General features: G+C 42.8%; 1 protein-coding gene across 6 annotated transcripts in view; it reads right to left on the reverse strand.

The window, feature by feature from the left end:
• The window catches only part of samd11 (sterile alpha motif domain containing 11), an 87,471-nt gene that overhangs the window by 21,575 nt on the left and 44,897 nt on the right, over positions 1–20,999 (reverse strand). For all 6 annotated transcript variants that reach the window (XM_044352354.1, XM_044352350.1, XM_044352351.1 and 3 more), the window contains 2 exons: positions 15,972–16,147; positions 6,901–7,010 (listed from right to left, as the gene is read on the reverse strand). In XM_044352354.1, coding sequence (XP_044208289.1) covers positions 6,901–7,010; positions 15,972–16,147 — 286 coding nt within the window. The remainder of the gene's footprint in view (positions 1–6,900; positions 7,011–15,971; positions 16,148–20,999) is intronic.

A 20,999-nucleotide genomic window follows, 5' to 3' on the forward strand; every position in this document is an offset into this window, starting at 1 on the left:
AGCCATGGGCGTCTGGAGATGTGCCTGTTCTGTCAGAGATGAGAGGGGGCCTGCACCGCCGTGGATGACAGATCTGCCCGGCTCATTTATGTGTTTGTGTGTGCGTGTGTGTGTGAGAGTGTGTGTGTATGTGTGTGTTTGTCTATTTGAGGGAGGGAGGAGAGCTCTGTGTGTCTGCATCTCCTCCAACATCTCTTTCCAACAGTCTGTCCTCAAGTGTTATCACTGTTCTTCCTCTCTCTCTTCTCTTCTTTCTTCTCTTTTTCCAGATGTTGGCACAAAAGCCTGTGACTGAAATAAAGTGCACTATAGCCTCTCAGCTGCTTGAGAAATTCCTCTCAGCCTATATTATGTCTATATCATGTGTTTATTTTTAGTTTTTATACCTCCACAACAGCCATCCCCCCTTCTCTTGTTACTGTCCACCCCTCATAAGCGCACTTCTGATCTTTTTGTCTCATTTGTCCATCTGCCTCCTTCTTTCTCTCTTCCTCTAGGTGTGTTTGAACCCCTCCCATGAGGAGTTCTCTCTCTCCTCCCATTAACACCCTCCCCCCTTTTTTCCTCCCGGTTTCCCCCCCCCACCCCCTCCCCTGCCACCAAAGAGGAGCATCTAGTGTACAATTACAGCACCCCCTACTGCCGCTTCCTCCTCTCCTCCCCTCTCATCCCTCTCTTCCTTCCCACCCCGTCACCTCACCTCCACCCCCCTCAAACACACCTCAAATCAATACGGGCCTAATCAGAGAGGGAGGGGATGCAGAGCACATCGCATGCAGCGCCGGCAGGAAGGAAAAAGCCGTTTGTCACCGCTCTATCTCTCCCTCTCTCTGTCTTTCTTTCTTTCTCTATTTCTGTCTCATGCACCTCTGCTTTCTCTCTAACTCTGTCAGCCAAGCCACAGCAGCAACTGCTTCCCTTCTTTCACTTTTTTCTTGCTTTCTCTCTCACTTCTCGGTGCGTATTTTTAGGGATGGGGGGAGTATTTTTTTTTCCTCCTTCAAGGAGAATGGTTCCTCTCTCCCTCTGTCTCTCTTTTTCAACAAAACAATTTTTCATCATTTGCACAGCATGTGTAAACAGCACGGAGAAACAATGAACAGGGGTAGGGGAAAAAAAAAACGTAATTTCATAGCAATAGTCAAGCAAACAACATTTGGCAATTTCTGTCATGTGTCCACTCCTGATATTCTTGTTACCTTAGCGACAGGCAGACAGCCATGAACAGAGGAGTGAAGCTGGAGTGGAGTCTGACCTTTAACCCTTAACCCATCACACAAACTTATGTTCTTTCTTCTCTATAACAAGACACAGATAGCCAGGGAAGGGAAAGAGACAGAAAGAGATTTAGAGAGGACTCTGAGGATTTTGTTGGGTTGCTGAAGAAGCCCTGGTGTTGATGAGAGGGTGAGTGAGCAAGCGAGGAGGGGAGGAAGGAAGAAGGGGAGAGAGGGAGGAGGTTCACTAATGATCCAGTGTTTGATGTTGCCTCTCAGGTCCTGAGGAGATCCACACCCTATACCACCCTAAAAACACAGTGGGGGAGGCAGGGGGGCTAATGGACAAGTGCACACACACACACACACACACACTGAGTGTCTTTCACAATTTCTACTTTTTCTGTCGTCTCCTTTATGATTTCTCATTCTGTTTTTCTTCTCATTTTCAAATCATGTTCAGTACATTTCTTTCACTGGTTCTTTATAAAAAAAAAAGACCTCCATCAATCCTATTAGTGGAATATTAACAAAGAGAGAGAGAAGCCCCATTAGCTAAACTCCCTCTTCTACCGAACACATACACACACAGACATGCGCACGCGCTTACACCCACACCCAGAGACTCTCATGATCAAACACACATACTTGAGTCGTCTCTTGAGCCGACCTCACTCAAGACACTGCGTCTCCTGAGCAAGTGCCCGAGGGCCAGAGATTTGAGGGCGGAAAGCTTTTAAAGCCAATTAAATGGGGCTTCTTAGAGCACCGACGCTCCCTTTTAATGCCGAACCCTGAGCTCTGTTAGCGTCTCTGCTAACCCTTTTACTCCCACTAACGGCGCTTACAGTCAAGTTTGCTACCCCGGGCCCTTCCCTATCACCTGCTTGTTAATATTGCTGAGGAATTAGTGGTTCTGGAGTCAGGGGTTTTATTTCAGCTTCTAGGCTGTGATTTTAACTGTCAAAATAGTGCAATAATTGAGCACAAACACTATTAGCTGCCATGATATAACCCCCTGTTTTTGCTTTTCCTGGTCAACAAACTGTCCAGGCAAATTTTTTTTTCAGAAGTCAACCTCATATTCTTGCCTCTGCCTCAGTTCCTCCTTGCTAGTTAACCTCCTCTTTATCTTCCATTCCTCCCACAGAGAAAAAAGAGGGATGGGAACAGAGGGACAGATCGAGAAAGAGGAAACAGCAGGACCTAAACCACTTCTCTTTCATGTGACACCACCAGGGCGAAGCATCAGGCAGGGGAGCATTGCTCTTTCTCTCTGATTTCCTCTCCTCCCTCAAACTTTAGTCCTCCTCCTCTCCTCTCTCCATCCCATGGAGCGTGGTGACAGCTCAGACAGCCAGACTCCTTAATTCCTCTCTTACTCCGTTAATCTGTCATCTTTATCAGGCCGGGGAGGGGGAGGGTGGGGAGCTGTGTGAGGAAAGGAGGGGGGTGACAGGCGGGGACGTGGGGTGGGCCGCCAGCCGCAGCCCCCCGATCAATCTCCACATTACAGCTGACAGAATGGTGCTAATAACTTATTGATCCCCCCTCCGTGCGCCGGGGCCTCCGCCGGCCCTGAAAGCCCTGCCATTGATTGGCTTACGGGCCGATGCAGCTGGGAGAGGGACGGGAGGAGGCGGGAGGGTTGGGGGTGGGTGATGGAGATGGGGAGAGAGGCGCCTCTGCTCATGCTGAGGGGAGGATGTGTCACTGCCAACACATGCAAAAGTATACAGGAATACAGCACCATGCACTGCTCGTCTGTTTGTCTGGTTCTTTCTTTCTAAACAGGAAGTGAAAATTAGAAAGGTGGAGAGAAACGCAGCTAAAGAAGAAGAATAGAACATATGGGAAGATAATGTGTAGTCAACTGTATATAATATTTAGCTGAAATATACTGTAGCAATCGTCTGGTGCACAGGTGGTGACGCACATGGAGTGATGCTTCCAGCAGCAGTAACAGTAGTTTGTTTGGAGTAAGTCCCGCGCTGTGATAGACACTGTTATAATGGTTACTGAGAAAAACTTGTCAATGACTAATTACTTTGTCTCAGTGGTAATGAGATTAAAATATTCTCTGAAACACAATTTACATATGAGTTTCTTTCTAAAAGCCTACACAAGTCAATCAAAATAGAGAGAATATGGATGGTCACAAAATAAACATCTCAGTGCATTATCAAACAGATGTTTCTGGCCTGAATGTCACTTAAAATGACATATTTCCAATGAGGAAATTCAAAAATACAAAAGTATATAACTACTTTCTTTGTCAAAGCTTTCTGTATCTGTCATCCCAACCTTCGTCTTTCTTCTTCCGCGTACAGCGGCTGTTGCTAGGCAACAGCTCTACATTTTAATATTTTTTTATCAAAACAATGCTCAACTCACAGGTTATTAAAGGCTATTAAAGTTCCATCCAATAATTCTGCTAAAATTATATGTAACAAGTTCACTAACTGATGTCATTATGGAAAATAAAACAGCAGTATGTGAAGTTACCTTGATAAGATGGAAATCTGATTGTATTCAAGTATCGAGGGTTAAAGGCGTCCGAGTACAGTGGACGTTTCTCGATTAAGTTATCTTTGTGAAATTCAAATGAAATAGAAACAAAAAGAAAAAAAAAACACCCACACACAGCGATGACTCTCCAGCAAAGACGGTAAAATTATTTCTGGATTACAATTTCTGTTTTTTCTTCTGTTCTTAAAATACCCTAAAAGCAGAAGTCTATCTATTTTTACTATTTACTCAACTGTTTATTTTGGTTATCTGTGAATTTCATCTCTTGACGGAAGTGTTAGTATGTTGTAATGACCAATAACACAGAGAAGCCATTTTGTTACGCCAGTGCAATTAGATCCCTATTAAACAGTGAGATGTTTGAAAATATATACTACCTACATTTCTCTCAGCAAATCTCATCAAAAATCCTGGAGTGTTTACTCTTCTGTAGAATTGCCTTTTTATGCTAATCATGTAATAAGTAACTGGTAATACTTTAAAAGCGATTTTCACTCACAATCAGTTTGAAAAAAAAAGAAAAAAGGTCTTTCACAAACACACTGGGCTGTAGATTCACACGCAAGCTAACATCTAAAACCAGGCATTTCAAACCACACACGGAAAGGTGCACACGCATAAACACACACACAAACACGTTCAAGCCCCAAACCACTGCTACAACCCCCAACCACACACACACCGACAGCCTGTAACTGCCTCTGGGAGTCTGAGTGCAGGGAGCAGAGGAGAGAGAGGGAGAGAGAGTGGCGGTCCAAAAACACCTTATCTGCCTGTTTGAGTCTCCGGTCTGACCGCAGAGCCACGGTTTACAGTCTCCACAGGCAGCCAGACTCTCAGCGTCGGCGCCCCTGCTCTCCCCCTCCCTCCTCCCTCCTCCCTCCTCCCTCCCCTCCACCTCTCACAGAGCCTCCGAATAGCCAGCGGCTGGGGAGCGAGAGAGCGAATGAGGGAAGGAGGGATAGAGAGCAGAAGAGAAGGAGGGAGGCAGTCCTCCTGTCTGTCCCTCAGATTTAATTAACGGCCCACTCTGGCGCAGAGACGACCCGGCAAGCCTGCTTCCCTTTCCTCCTGACCCACACACACGCACACACATACACACACACACACACATACACACACAGAGCCGTCCGCCGCCATAGCTGCCGCCTGCCCTCCCCTGATACCACCACCGCACTCATTCATCTCTCTTTCCTCTATCTCTCCATTTCCAAATGTTTCTTCCATCACTGCATCTCTGTCTATCTCTGTTGCAGACTTTTCCTCTCTTTCCTTCCTCTTTTACTTAATTTCCCTCCTATTATTATTCTTGTCTCTCTGATTCACTCCCTCCACCATTCATGGGTAAATGTTAAACACTTTTTGGAGGATAAGTCAAATAGGAGAGTTGACCACCATCTCATCCATCTCCAAGTCAAATAATCCACTGCACACAAAACTTCATACACATAACAACCACCTACAGTATGTACTTGGACGCAAATTTCAACCTGTGTTGATTTTGCGTGGGCACGCATCTGTATAACTGTGTGTAATTGTGTGTTTGTGAATGTGTGCGCGTCTAATTTCACTGGCAGACAGAATTAGAGCCAGTGGCTGATCGGATTGGACTTGTTTACAGACACGGAGCGAGCCGCTTAGGCAGCCTGTTAAATCTCCCTTTAATGCTCAAACAGACAGATTTTAGGGTCTTGGACCCCCTCTGGCGTAGGCCACGCTGTGTTCACCCCCTCCTCCGTCACCACCCCCACCCACCTTCATCCGGTTGTGTCTTCCTTCATTAAGATAACCACTCAGGGCTCGGATTTCTCCATTAAGTTTAGCAGCTGATTAGGCCGATATTTTGGTGGAAATCCGTCCCAAACCGGGGTCTAAGACACTGCCTGGGTTGGTTGTTGAGCAGTCTAATACCCTCCACCTTCCACCCACCCTGCCTGATATCACAGGTACCGTATGGGCAATTAATCTGGCAGACAGAAGAGATGAGCACACAGAGAGAGGGTATGGAGGTGTTGGGTCTGGGCTGATTATGCCACTTGCTGTGCCTCTGGCTAATGGGATAAGAAGGGACAGGTCATACTCTGGGCAACACTGGGGCAAATGTATGGTCACTGATAAAAAGGAAACTAATTTTTAAAATGAGGGGTAAATGCATGTGTTTATAAAGTGTTTGGATTTGCTGATGGAAAGTGACTCATTTTTGATCAATAGTTAAGATTTTTCCTGTAGGCAAAAGTCAGCAAAAATATCATTAATAACAGTAATAACTGTAATTCATACTAAACTGACTTCTATGTGGTAGAGCACTGAGAGAAAAACATCTTCACAAACATTTAAATGCGCAATAAATAATATAAGAAGAGAAATTGGAGCATATTATAAAATCAGTGCCAAAATTTAAGTTGAGATAAAGTCCATAGTCGCTCAGAAAACTTAGGAAATTAATGTGAAGTTCAAAATGTTTCAAAAAGAATTGAAAATCAAATTATTTAATTATAATAATATATGATCCTAATCTGAATATGATATGATATTGTTGGGTTATAGAACACGTCATGAAAATAGGTAAACTAACCCAGTGTCGCAGAAACACCCACTACAGTAGGATGATCGCTGATTAGTGATATCCAGCGAGGCTGATTTACAACCATATGTCTTTGATGGTCGCACAATATCCTCATACAAGCTACTCGACAAATAGCTGTGATTAAATACAGTCTGTGTTCTGTCTGTAAGCTGTCAGAAAAGCTCTTAGCTTAGCACATGCACACCATGGCTCCTCTGCTCACATGAAACTGGATTAATAGCAAACAAAGCTATTTATTCAGAGGTAATTTAAAACAGGGGGTTTAACAAAAATCCTGGAGTGCGGCAGAGAATGTAGGAAGAACAATAAGTAATCAACTTGAGAGCGACCTTCAGGAATGAGTAATAAGCTTATGTTAAATTCCCCCAATCACACAAATTAGAGTAAATTAAATGGGTAATGGAATATTTACATATGTTACAGGAGACATATAGGGGGGATATAACTTCAGTTTGGATGCAAAAGGAAGAAAGAGAGAAAGAATGAAAGAAATAACACATCCTAAACTCTGCCTGCATTACCCACACATGACGACAAACCTTTAAACACACACACTGGGGGTCCTACCTGTGTGTCCGGTACTGCTGCTGTGGTCAGAGGCTGACTGGCCCTCGGGCATGCCGTGCTGTCTGGTGTGGTGTAGGTTGGAGATGATTGTAGAGAGGTCACTGTCACGACTGTAACACACACACACACACACACACACAGAGGAGACAGAGGAGAAACACTTTTATGAGCAACCCCAAACAAATATAATTCAAAAAACGCACTCCGAACCAGTTTGTGATACAGCAGCAGTGTATCAATTCCTAATATTTCACATACTACTTACCACAGAAATCCTGCATCCAGACAGCACCGTTCTCTCCAAAATGCATAGCTCAACACAAACTCGGCAGCTACAAGTGGCTGTCCTGTCAACGGGCTCTTAGCTCCGAGGTGTGTAATACACTCTGACAGACTACCGCATCCAGCACTTTTGGGTCTCATCCCTACTCATCTTCCACACTAAGATGTATTAACGAACATATTCACAACTCATAAGTAGTTTAGCAGCTTAAAACCTGATTATGGCTCTTTTTTAAACTGTGGCTGCCAACAGCTGTTTCGGAGGAATATGACAATTGAATTATGTGAAAAGACAGATGATGAGTATTAAGACAAAACATTATATCAGCGTCTTACTTACTGATTAGAAAAGTAATAATAAAAAGACAACACAATGAATCTGTGGTACATGAAACTGATATCTGAAAAAACTGAATCTTTCCTGTCGTCGTGCCTACACTTCAACAGGAGGTCCTTCACAACAAAACTGTTTACAATAGTCTTAAACACGCTGTCCTGCCCTTCAGCACCCAAAGGAGGAGCAGGAGGAGGGTTCACAGATTAGGTCCAGATTTGGTTGGAGCCACTCTGCCCTTCCCAATGCGCCACCAGCCGCCTTCTCTAACCTCCCCGCACCAGTAGACCCACACAACTGTGTCATGGAGGTATTTCATTTGCAATCTGATTACCATCCTGATCGCATTAAATGGCATAATGATGGGAAATGGGCGCTTAGCATTTGAGGGGAGTATAGCAGCCGAGCAGTACAAGTGTTTTCACGGCGTAATGGCAAACAGCTTGTGTGGTAGGGGAGTTTCAGGGTTGAATATTCTTTAGGTTATGTTCCAAAAATGACATACATGCTACACTAAAGAGAGTCCCAAAGCCCAAAAGAACAGGACAGTTCATGCACACTCCCATTTTCTCCACAAAATAAGCCTAAAAACATGCATTAGACATGTCAGTTTGATTGTATCAGCATCCTCTTGTGTCAGCAGGAATCTCGTTTATAGGCTTAACTGGCAAGTTTATTGAAAGCAGAATCATCTATGAAGGGGGTCTGGTATGACACGGCAAGCAGAGTTTATGGGACAGAAGCGGTGAATGGTTCTTAGCTGCCACCGCTATGACGAGGCCACACTGTTTGCGGCTGCTGGATTTGGGTTTTTACAGTCCCATGATTACAGGCTCCTGCTGTAATGTCAGGCTGTCGGTCGCCAAGCTGTTTTCCACACGCTAACAGAAAAGATGAAGGGGAGCATAGAGGGCCTAATGCTGGCCGTGCTGGCTTCACCAGTCACCTTTCAGTCACAGTGAAGCAATGACTCAGAAACAGTCCCAGACAAAACAGTCACCACCAGTTGCTAAGCAAGGAGACGCTTGATTGGACTGCGACTGCAAACTTTTTAGACTAATGATAGACTTCTTTTTAGAATGTAACTTGCTAAAATTAGTAGCTATCTGTGTCTGAGAGCCCAATGGTTTTCTTCAAAAAGAAAATGAGATGCAGGGAAGGTTTTTTAATTGTGCTTAAAGTCATATAATAATGTATCTGCGTCACCCAGTGACTCCAAAACACACATCACAACCACTGCAGTTACACACTCCACTGTGAGAAACTGCAGCCAAATCCATCAATCAGCTAGCTGCTTTAAAACACTACCCTCTTTCCATCACTCAAAGTGATCATGATAATGCCATCCTGAACTTCTCAGAGAGGTTATGGGGTTATTATCCCGTAGCGAAGTGGCCGCTCTAAGCCATGAACGGCAAGGACATTGTTAGTGGGGTAATTAGCGCACTTTTCCTGAGCTGTCCCGCCTCAGCTTGGGCTAATGAGGGCCTAGCCCTATCCCTACCCTTCGCTGCCCTCCCTCAACCCCCTCCTCCGCTCTTTCTGTGGGTGGAGGCAAGGTCATACTCAAGCCCTGGAAGACGGAGAGGGGGGTGGGGATGGTGTTTAAAACCCAGTCACCTGAGTCAGCGCTCCCTAAGGAGCTCCTAAGGCTGGGGTTAGCTGAGAAGGACGGGGGCCACGGCGAGGATGGAGGGGGGTTATATTATGGCTGTTGGGTCTGACAGCTAAGAAGGACATGAGCCGCCTTCTTATCACCCAGGTGCACGCCGGAGACAATCATCTCATCCACAGCTCATCCCTAAACTGGTCAATACCGCCCCTTCATCCCTGACCACAGGACAGATACACTGACCCAGACACTGGGATGACTAATATGTGTTAATACTCAAAGTCTGTCATGGATACTACTGGTGTCCAACATTACTGAGATGATATCACGATGTCTCTATCAAATTTCTACTTGGACTGGCTATCATACCAATACATATCTGAGTTTCAGTACTGATACCAAACAACAAATTTTTTCAACGCCTCAGTCTGGGGAATATAATCATGTACATTTAACAACAAAATGAGTTTAACTGCCCCATGCAACTGTGGTAAATTCCTGATTTTTTTAAAATCAAGAAATAACATTTGATGCTAACTGTCAATATTTGATAATCACACTTCAAATTTCTACTGCTGTTTTCTTTGAATGTTTCTAGCCTATGCATTCTCAATAAACTTATGATAGTCCCTACAAATAAATAACAATATTTTGTGAATATGTTTCATATTTTTTTTACAGTAATTGAAATTCTAACTTATTGCTGAAACATACATCTCCAATCTCTAACTCTGAGAACATGCACACAGTGAGGTGCCAACCGGTGTGAGCTTCAATGCAAGTCCATCAAAATTAAAACATGTCGCACCACTGTTCCCCAGAACACATTGTTTCTATCACCTTACGTTATTTTTAGCTATGTTGTCTTCTTCAGGGTGATGTGTGAGGTTGTTTTTAAGTTTCCTTTTACACAGTCCATTCATGTGACTTATAGGTTGCCATTAATACTACAAGACGACATTATCAGCATTCTAAAACAATACTTTTTAATAAATACTACTACTCGGAATCACACGTCTACCAAAAAATAAAATTGGCCACTATTTTCGTAAGTGTTGATGAATTCCATCTGCCAGATCAGCTGCGTGGGCTCTTTCTTTTGTTAAGAAAAGGTTGTGCTCCCCTCTTCCATTACAGTAGGAATTACAATTCAAAACGGTCCAAACAACAAGAAAAGACTCTTCCCCTGGCACAGGGAGCCGACTCAGTATAAATGCCCAGTAGTGCCCTGCTGTGGCGTTGGCACGTGGAGCTGAGGTGGCGGGGCTGGAGGTCACAGTGTGAGTTGGCAGAAGCTGGCAGCCCAGGCACCCTGACGCCATGTCTCACACCACCACTGGGAAAGTGCTGACAGACAGACAGCAGGGATGTGAAGGTGGAGGGGTGGAGGAGGAGAAAGAGAGCAAGAGAGACAGAGAAGAGAGAGAGAGAGAGACAGGTCGCAAGCGGTGTGTAACATCTGGTGCTCGCAGGTTTACTGTGTAGCCTCCTCTGCTCTCCAGACAACAGCCCGAACACACAGCCCACTCCAACCTGCACAGGTGGCCCACAGCAACATTCAAATACTACCAGGCAAAATGCAATATTCAACAACCCCAGCATATTAAGGTATGGACTTGGGCAAGAATACTGAGAAAAAGAGGGAACCAGTAAAGTTTCTTCAATGCTCTACAGGAAAAAACGATTTAGGAAATAACTATTCTTCAGGACAGATAAAGCTTGAGGCAGGAAATGGATCTGTTTTATATACATTTTATGTTTTGTCTGATTCCTGTGAGCAACGGAAATACAATTGTCATGCTGCTCACAATTGGATCGAAAGGCAGCTCGCAACTGGGAACCCAGCAAGCAGAGGGGGTAATGAATAAATACAGAAATAGATACATAAATAAGTAAGAGTAGACCAGCCTCAGTTGGGCTTCACTTCTCCTTGTTGTTCCTTCGCTGTACAGGCTGACATGAGGTCGATAAGGCAGCCAAGGGAGAAAAGAAAAGTACAATGGAAATAGGGTAAGACCGCCATGTTGCATTTAGGTTCTCCTGCAATGAGTCATGTACACTCTGCTGGGTTTACTGTTAATTTCTCTTCTGGCTTACAGGTTTCTGAGCTGTTATCTTTTTCATTTTCACAATTTGGAAATAACTTCTTCTACAGTTTTAAGGAACATTTCAATTCACATGATTTAAAAAAGAAATCTGTTACATTTTCAGCATGTGATTTAATCCTTTTGAGCTTCTGAAGACCACACGGTTGTACTGTAGAGTCTGTATGAAAGGCCAAAGCTCTCAGTAATCATTACATGATGAACCTCAAGCCGAAGCCAAATCTAAGACTAAATTACTGAAAGACTGTTGACCATCTTTTTGTTGATCCTGTGTTTTGACAGGGAAATAATAGACAAAACACTTTTCTATGTGGAAATATTGAACTTCTTGCTCCTAGCCAACGCCCAATCAACTACTAACTTGCTGCGACGTTGTTGCCATGAAAAACAAGTGTAAACAAGGCCAAAAATTCTCCAAGCGGAAAGCTCTTCTAGAAAGCTATAAAACCTCCAAGCTCACTAATTAGTGCTTTAGGGGAGAGCCATTTCCAGTAATTTCACACTGTCCGTGACCCCTTACTGGCATAAGGCAATGACACAGTTGTTCAATAAAGCCAGAGGACAAAATGTCAAACACAATAGAAATACAGTAGCTAACTCAGCATCAGTGGTTCTCTCTCTGGTTATTGCTCAGATTGAGTGTGGCGTACCCATTAACAAATATGAGCCAATGCTGCTACATGAAAAGATCAGTTTTCATGCAGAGAGGTGGTAGAAATATCAGATTCTTCTAAAGGTTTATCCAAGTCTTCTATTTGGTTGTAATTTAATTAAGCAGTCTTCTATCAGTATGAACCTGCAACAAACACTACTGCAGCACTGCAGTTTTCTCTCAATGAGCACCAAAGCTCACGCTGCCTCAGTTTTTCACTGAGGTAAAAAAAACACAATCAACCAGACAAAAGTTCACACCTACTATAACCAGGTCTATCAAAATTATGCCCACAATGACTTAAACTATAACTTCACCGCTGAAGACAAAAGGCCAGGCCAAAAGACGGGATGTCAGTAGGTTCTGCTGAATTCAGTATTGCTTGTTTCAATCAGCTTTACTCACCGTTGAGTGGACAGGACAATATGGAAAAAAATGATTTGATTTGGTACAGTTTTGTTGTTTTATACTTTTGTCTGTCTGAGGTAAAGGTCCACAGACCTTCCTTAATCTCTTCCTTAATCTATTTAGTCTGCAGTAATATATACTTTTTTTGAAGATGAAAGTTATCAAATATCAAATGGCCTCATGCATGATTAAAAAACTAAGAAACTTCCTTAGTTTGTTTTGATGAAGGTTAATAACTGGTATGGTGGATTTTTTTTTTCTAGAGAGCGCAGGCTGAAAGGCAGACGTCAGCGGGTGTAACTTATAAAATCCAGGGTTGGTTGCCTGGTAATTACCCAGACTCTCAGTCAGCACTTTTCAATCAAAACCTTGTTATCTATGGCCGACTGAAACAAACACTAAGGTAGGCTTTGTTTTGACCTCGAGTAAAACATTAAAATCCAAAGTTACCACCATCAAATATTTAGTCCCTGAGATGAAATCCATAAATCTGTGTTAACGAACCCAAGTCAAATACAAACAATCTGCAGCACTGACACCAAGGCAATACACCAAGGTGATAACTAGATTTTGTTTCCACCTTTCAGTTCCTGTATGTTGCACAGGAGCCACATTAGACCTTGGTTCTGATACCCCAAGGAGTGCCTGTGTATGCCTTATTGTGCTGTTTTGATAATGATTATTTGGTTGACTTTGTAGCTTGGCTTCAGCCTCTAGATGCTCTGTGCTTATTCAGCAGGGCAAGTGCAGATCTATGGAGCACATACTAAACTAATTGTCTGTAAAGCCGGCGACTATTAGCATTAATCTGGCTAAAAGAAGGTGTACCAGCTTATAATGGACTCAAGAAGACGTCCGGATGAAGATGACAAGCTATGAAGACCTATAAAGACTCCTGCTGAAACTAACAGACAAATCCAACAATCAGCCACATGAGCTTATCAAACTATCTACTCTTTATAGCACTATATCTAACTATGCGCTGGAAACTGAGTCTAAAGTGTCTCTTAACAATGCCAACTGATGGTAATTTGTTATGTGAGGTGTTGCTATGATATAATATTTTAGATAAATACTTGACACACGCTGCTTCAATGTGCCCATGTAGATTAAAGTGCAGTTACAGTGGGCAGGTTGCAGTATCCAAGTGGGTGCGACACGGTGCTGCCGCCGGCCCTGATGATGTGTGGATGAGACAGCACAGATACACTCACACATGTATACAGAGGCCCTGTATTTTTCACATCCATTGGCCAAATCCAATTTGTTAAGACCCTTCTACGACTCACTTACGAAGCTGCGGTCAATGGAAATCACATTTCCGTGATTGGACATCCCATTATCCCTTTCGTCCAGACCCGCATTGGGGGATAAAGCAGGGCTGAGACGGATGCCCAGGACAGACCGGAGCTGCGGCTCCAGCGAGTCCGTCGCCTTTCAAAGGGTAAAAGCCTGACATATTAGTCATAAGTGTTCTTTAAATTCATTATCATCTTAACACGCCAGCGGCACAAGTGTCAGGGGGAGGGGAAGCCCTCTTAAATGAGGTTAGTGGATCCATTTAAAGCTTCACAGTTGCTGTGCTGTCCACCGTGTCACACGCAAGTCTCAAGACATGAAAAACATCCCCCCCCCCCCCCCCCCCCCCATAATGAGGTTGCACAAGCTGCTTATAATGCAGCTAGGGACTTTCTGAGGTTAATCAATAAACAGCTTCTGCATCATATCTGTCCATAGTCTGATTTCTGAATTATACAATTCTGTTTATGTAAGTAAGTAAAATTTATTTGCATAGCGCTTTTCATAGACACGAGTCACAAAGTGCTTTACAAGAGCATAATACAACATACAAAAAACAAAGAAATCATAGCAGATGAAGTGACCACAATACACAATAAAAATACACAATAAAAACACAAAATGTTGACCTGGTGCCTACAGGTTACCCAAACGCCTGTCTAAACAGGTACGTCTTTAGCTGCTTTTTAAAAGAAGCCACACAATCAGCGGGTCTAAGGATGCGGGCATTCCATATTTAAAGTGCTACAACCTCTAAACCTCAATCACCACAGGTCTTAAGGTGGCTGCATGGGACAGACAGCAAATTTAGCATATTTATATACGTACCAAGTAATCACAAATCCACGTGATGTTGATTTCAGATTTTAAATGTCTTAATTTCACAAGGATCAAAGTGCTAATTGTAAAGGGAGCAAACTTTTAAAATTATAATCTGATTTTTTTTTAGTTTGTTTCTAACAAAGCAGAGTGTACAGAGAAGCAGCGCTGCTCCCATCAGAGCCCATTTGATTCATCTTAACGAGATGACCTCACTGTAACCCCGACCGTGCGTGTGTGCGTGTGTGTGTGTGTGTGTGTATTTGTATGAATGAAGATGTGAACGTGATTATTCACTCGAATCCAAACAGGATTTTTCGTAAATGCAGCCTACATTTTTATGACAAACCCAGTCTAATGTGTATACAACTCCTGAGCGCTCTTCTCCATCTATTATTGTGAAAATTTTCAACAATTAAGCAGCCATTTACTGATTCACACCAAAATGCAACATTTTTTGATTTTATGAATAAACCACTGACCTTTCTGATGCCATTTAAGCTGTATTCCTAATACATACCACTAGTGGTATTGTTCCTATGGATGATGCTAACTACTTCTCGAAAATAACAATGGCAGGACTGAAACAAAATATTCCCATTAAGCATTTTTCTTTCCTCCTGATTTGATGAAAATAACAACAACAAGACTGTAGTGTGATGGATGAGGATCCAGAGACTGATTGTTTATGGATACATGTCATATTGTGCTTTTTTTTATATCTGCTGAAGTGTTTTTGAGGCAGCATGTGCATCCTCTTCCTATTAATCCTAGTCTGTATTCCAAGTCGGTTTGTGTCATTTACTTATTTTATGCCGTCAACTCTAAAATCGTATTAAATTGTTAATTGAGGAGCAAGAATTGACGCACATCAAGATGAGCATAGATTTGAAATGTATTCTCAAAATGTTTTACATTTGAGATGAAAAAGTGCAGTAACAGGATATAAAGACATAACGACTTATAAATGTTTTATATTATCATACTATGATTAATCTGCTGCCAAGTACAGCACAGGATGGGAAGAAGCATACAGCGGTGACTCAGGTGACTCAGTCTTTCAATATCAAGTCAAGACAGATATACTGAGACTTGGCAGGAGCTAGAAATTGCAAACCAACAAACCAATTAACACTTTCAAAACTCAGCACACATCCTTCCATTAGACATCCCAAAGCGAAAAGCCATAAGTATATTTTTGAGACACAGCTCTCAATGGTCTGAGGTGCCATTTAAAGGAAAAAGTTGTCAGTCTGCTTTTACACGGGATCTGAAGAAAAGCAAACACAACAGACTTACTATTACTATTAACTATTTTTGATAAAAGTGGAACCTCAGAGGTTAGCATGACATGTTCTTTTTGTGGTGATTTCACCACAATGTATGTTATTACTATGTGTCAGCTAAATACCAAAAACGAAAGAAAACGTGATACGTAAAAAATCTGCATATTAACTGGTACCTGATAGAAGAACAACATTTAACCCAAATGTCAAACTTGTTTATATCGTCCTTCAGGATACATTGAAGCCTTGGTCATAGAAGTAATAGGTGCCTCACCTCTTTCTCATTATACTGTAATGCAACTCGTCCTCCTGCTTGATGTGGGCATGATCCCCACTGGCCCGCTCGCTGCCTTCGCTGTCGTCACTGCTGAAGATGGAGGCCAGCTCCTTCTTGGGCACCCGGTTGGGGGGAAGGGGGATGGTGCGTTTCTCAGCCAAGCGCCCGCGGTTCTACACAAGGCAAAAAGAAAAGATGGCACTTTAGTAACAGGATTCACTATTCCTTGAGTCTAAAGTACTAAACATGATGGTACCAGTGTTGTGTTGTTCAGCTCCGTTTGTTCTGTACAACATGCAGCATTTCTGTATTTGCTTATGTTTTCCTTATTTGCAGTGCCTTTCTTGACTCTGCACGGGTTGTCAATCGTTAAATGTTTCTTCATTTTCTTATAATTAATTTATGCAGCATTTTTTTTTATTATTTTAGTGATTTGCATTTGTTTGTTTAAAGTTGCAGCAATCCCAACCAGGGGTACTTGTACCTCAGGGGGTACTCCTGCAGTTGCCAGGGGGTACATGGAAAGATTGTGGAGTAGCTCGACTAAATTGAAAAAACAGACATTGATTAAAAAAATATATCCGCATATTGAGTCATCTGTAACACCTGAACACTGCCTGTTTAGATTAAATATGCATGGAAACTAGCTAGCGAGTAGAGAAGTCTAAACAACTAAAAGTAAAGGATACATGCTTGAAGTAGCTTCATGATAAACGGTTGAAATATCAAAATTGTTATAAATAGTTATTATAAAACAAATTGCTAAACATGATGAATAAACTGCTTAAACTGCAATTTGGCTAAAAGTAAAAGTTAAACCGTTTTAACAGTTTGCTAATAGCGATGGATAAATGGTTGAAACATCCACTTTCTGCCACTCCAACTGATGATATGATGCAAACTTCACCGTCAAGAGTTGAGACAGTTCAATTAAATATTGAAACAATATCCACTTTCATGTAATTATTGGTGTTAAATAACATCAAGTTTTAAAGCGATTCAGATGAACACATTTGTAACATGATGGGTGGTGTCAGTGAAGGGGTACATCAGACAAACCGCTGCATTAAACTTTAACACAAAATATTATTTTAAAATATTCTAATAAGGAGCCAAAAAAAACGTTACAAGCCTCCAAAAAAAACTGGTTCAATGGCAATGATAGAAACGTCAGCATGGCTGGAACTATGACCAGAACAACACAAACTGTGAGACTGACATTCAGCCTCCAGACAGATATCATCAAGCCTTGTTTACTCTTTGTGAATAAATTATGAAGTAATACTGAAAGAATCCACCTATATTTTATTCTAACTGGGTATGTCTGCAGTTATGGAGTAACTTCCTCTTGACACAAGCTGTTTTTTTCCAACAGCACCGAGTGCAAAAGTTTACCATACTTGTCTACTCTAAAACCAAACTGATGAGGGGAAAAGTTGGTTGGTGTATTGGGTGTTGGTGTATTGTGATTTTCTTCCAAAGCTGCCAGGAGTAAGAGGAGAAAAGAAGGGATAAAGACGAGAGTGTGGCCCTAGGGGCGTTAGGAATTGAAGCTGGGCGACCTTTAATGTGACCTGAAGAGGTCACTGCAGATTAACATAGTCCTATCACAGAGAGATGGGAGGAGGGGGCGAAAGAGGGGAGAGAGGAGTCGAGGAGTTATAGAAACGAGAGGGCAGAGAAACAGTAGAGGAGATAGAGCCAAGGGGAGAAAACTGGAAGAGAGCAACGATGGGTTGTGTAGAAAAGTTAACAGGGAAGAGAGTGAGAGTGGATGTGGGTTTGTGCAGGAGAGAGCATAGAAAAGGTGAGAGAAAAATACAGAAATAAAAGAGAATGTGGTGAGTCAAAACATGAGAGAAAGCTCAACAGAAGGAAGGTCTGTCCGGTGTGGGAGAGTGGACTTGGATTTGAAACTATATTCCCCTCTCTCTTTCTCTGTGTGCCTACATCTCTGCTCTTACTCCCGGACGCCTTTAAGCCCTCCAGCTATCCCTTCCACCACACGCAACCCCGCTCTCCACCACTCCCTCCCCTCTCCCTCCTTCCCTCGCTCCTTCCATCCCAGGAGGCGCGGCAGCATGAGTGGCAGGCGGGGGCAGGAGGAGGGATTTGGGGGCTCCTAGCCAAGAGGCAAACAGGTGCAGCCCCTCTGGAGTCTCTCAAATGGCAGACATTAAAAAGAGTTGGGGAGGGAAAAAGACAGAAAGATGAAAACATCCCCCAGGATGAGCAGGCCACAGAGTTCTGCACATTTCTCTCCTTTTCTCTCTTTTTTTTTCGAGCTGTGCCAGAAAAGAGGTTTTTCCTCCTTTCTTCTCTCCTGTCGCAGCTTTCTTCAAATTCTGCTCCAGCGTTTGAGGACAGTGGATCACTTTCTGATGTTTCTGCTGCTTCCACACAAGGCCTTGCTGTAGGAAGTCGGTGCTGGAGCTCCGACGGGGCGTTGGGGGGGGAGGGGGGGGACGGGACGGGAGCGAAACATCACGTCAAGAACAACAGATCAACACTCTTGCACATATGCAACAACTGTTACATCTGTCACACACATCTGTTAAATACAAATTCTCCACCTCCAAGTCTCTTTATTGCTCTCTACAGATCGTGAGGGAAAACACACAAGTGCACATGCGCGCTACCCCCTCCACCTACACACACACACATACACATGCACACACACACACACCTGTTCCTGTTCCTTAGAAATCCCCTCCAAAGCGGGGGATTTTACTTGGAGCATGCCAGCAATATAGTATGTACAAGAATAGTTTGTCTAAGAGCAGTCGTGACTGTGGCTGTGTATCTGAGTGTGTGTAAGTGTGTAGACAACCACCCACATGGCCGTGACATACCCAGGCTGACAGCACCCCCCTCTCTTCCTCCCTCCTCTCTCCTCCCGGAAAGCCCCGATCCTTTCTTTAGTGGCACTGACGCAGAACTGGGGGTGAGCTCCCACTGCTTCCGGCAACACTTCCGCAGCACGGGGGAGGGCTCTCCGAAACAAAACATGAAGCAAAACACACCCCTGGCAGCCCACGTAGGAGCGCTCAAAGGAAGGGCGCCTGAACGCTCAGGCTCATACGTGCACGTACAAACACACACGGGTGTGCGCAGAGCTGAGGCAACCTTGCTGTGTGTGGTCAGCCTCCTTTCAGCCATGGAAAAAAGTCTCTCATAAAAGTCCCACTAAAAGCACCTCTATGAATATCACCTCCCACGCTTTCTGTCTGACAGGCAGCCAAGAAATATATCTGGGCTTCACATTTACACTCAAAAAATAAAAAATAAAAAGACACACATACATACAGATGCACACGCAGAGGGACACAATGACACAACATTTTACATAATCTAGACAGACAATAGTCTTAATGGTCTTATCAGTCCATGACAATCAAAAACACAATCTCTACATTCACATTCATTAATACATGAATTCTCCAACAGTACAGTATAGACGCTCTGAGAATCCTAGAAACTAGACTTCACCTTAAAATGCTGAATGATGCAAGTTTGATACTTTAAGTTCAGGCAAACAGCAGTGCAGGTGTTCATTATGTTCATTATATGACTTAACATAGAGATCTATATACACCACATTAAACAGCCATGCTGTTTACTTTCATCCAGCATGTCTTTAACACACTAGTGTTTAAAGTGCTACTTTACTAAACAACATTCACTTCCATTCATGTTGATCATTTGTGACCAAACATCTGAAAGTTCAACTTATAGGTAATTACCATTTCACTAATCTTAATGAATTATTCTACTACACATTTATATTGGCACACTGATTTTGTTAGAGATGTGTTTTTTCTACCCTCTTAATGCATGACTCAATTAATCAGAGCCATCTACAGCTGTTTAGGCCAATGGAACAATATGTTACTTTCATATGTTTACAGTGAACAGTAAAATTATGATGTTTCTCTGTAAATTATTATATTTTTTTAAGGTTATGACTGTCTTCTTCTTCTGTTTTTGTCAATTTCTTTCCATTGTCAGGAAGTTGCACTCAAATGGCAAACCTACAGTATGTTTCATTGTAAACAACCATGACAGTTCAGTTGAATTGAATTCAAAATTCAAATTTTAATGTTTGAAATGGAAAAATACTGTAATTTTAGCTTTAGCAAATAGCCACGTTATTTTCACTGCCTATCAAATTTCAAGTCTCTGAACAGCACTGAATGTTATTTAGTGAGATAGGCTGAGATTTACTGCACACAATGTAGAAGTCAAGACAAGTCAACAGGTCAAAAGTACTCTTAATGTGGTCTTTTAAGGGCCAAAAAACATCCGCTGCATACATTCTCATTCAACTAATAGAGCAACAAAGCTTTAATATTTCAAGGAAAAACATTGATCTGGTGACTACATATGGTGAGCAATGTGCTTACATTAGCACCCATATACGTTCCAGTAACTCATTTTGGCGGCGTCTTGAATTAATAAATTCATAGCGAGGGTTTGGATTAAAAGCAACAAAATGCTCTTGTAATATATTAAGTGCAAAACAATACAGGCTAATATCACCGCTGCGCACTGGCCAAAGAAGGCGTTTAAATTCAAGCAGAAATTATAAGGCAATCTAATGTTTTCTCTCTAAATTTATTTCAGACTTTTAAATAAGCTCTTGGTGGAAAAGAGGACTAATAAGTGTGTTTTTTCTTTCTCCTTGCGTTATTTCCTGAAAGGTGCAGCGCCCTGCCGCTGGCTCCAACCAGCATTAGCGAGCACACACCCACACACACATTAGACACACACACACACATACAAACACACACACACACGCACACACAGCGGTAGCAGCCCGTGACATTCCTGCAGCTGCGGCGCTCTCTCTCCCTCGCACGCGCCCCCCCAGCGATCCCCCTGGGGGACGAATGCCTAATGAGTCACGCGCCTGTCTGCCGTTACCTCGTTGTGTGTGTGTGTGTGTGTGTGTGTATGTGTGTATGTGCGTGTGCGTGTGTGTGTGTGTGTGTGTAGGCGGGATGGCGGGCCGACTTGGCGCGAGCA

Source organism: Thunnus albacares, chromosome 5, assembly GCF_914725855.1.
Source record: "Thunnus albacares chromosome 5, fThuAlb1.1, whole genome shotgun sequence".
In the NCBI taxonomy this organism is placed as follows: Eukaryota; Metazoa; Chordata; class Actinopteri; order Scombriformes; family Scombridae; genus Thunnus; species Thunnus albacares.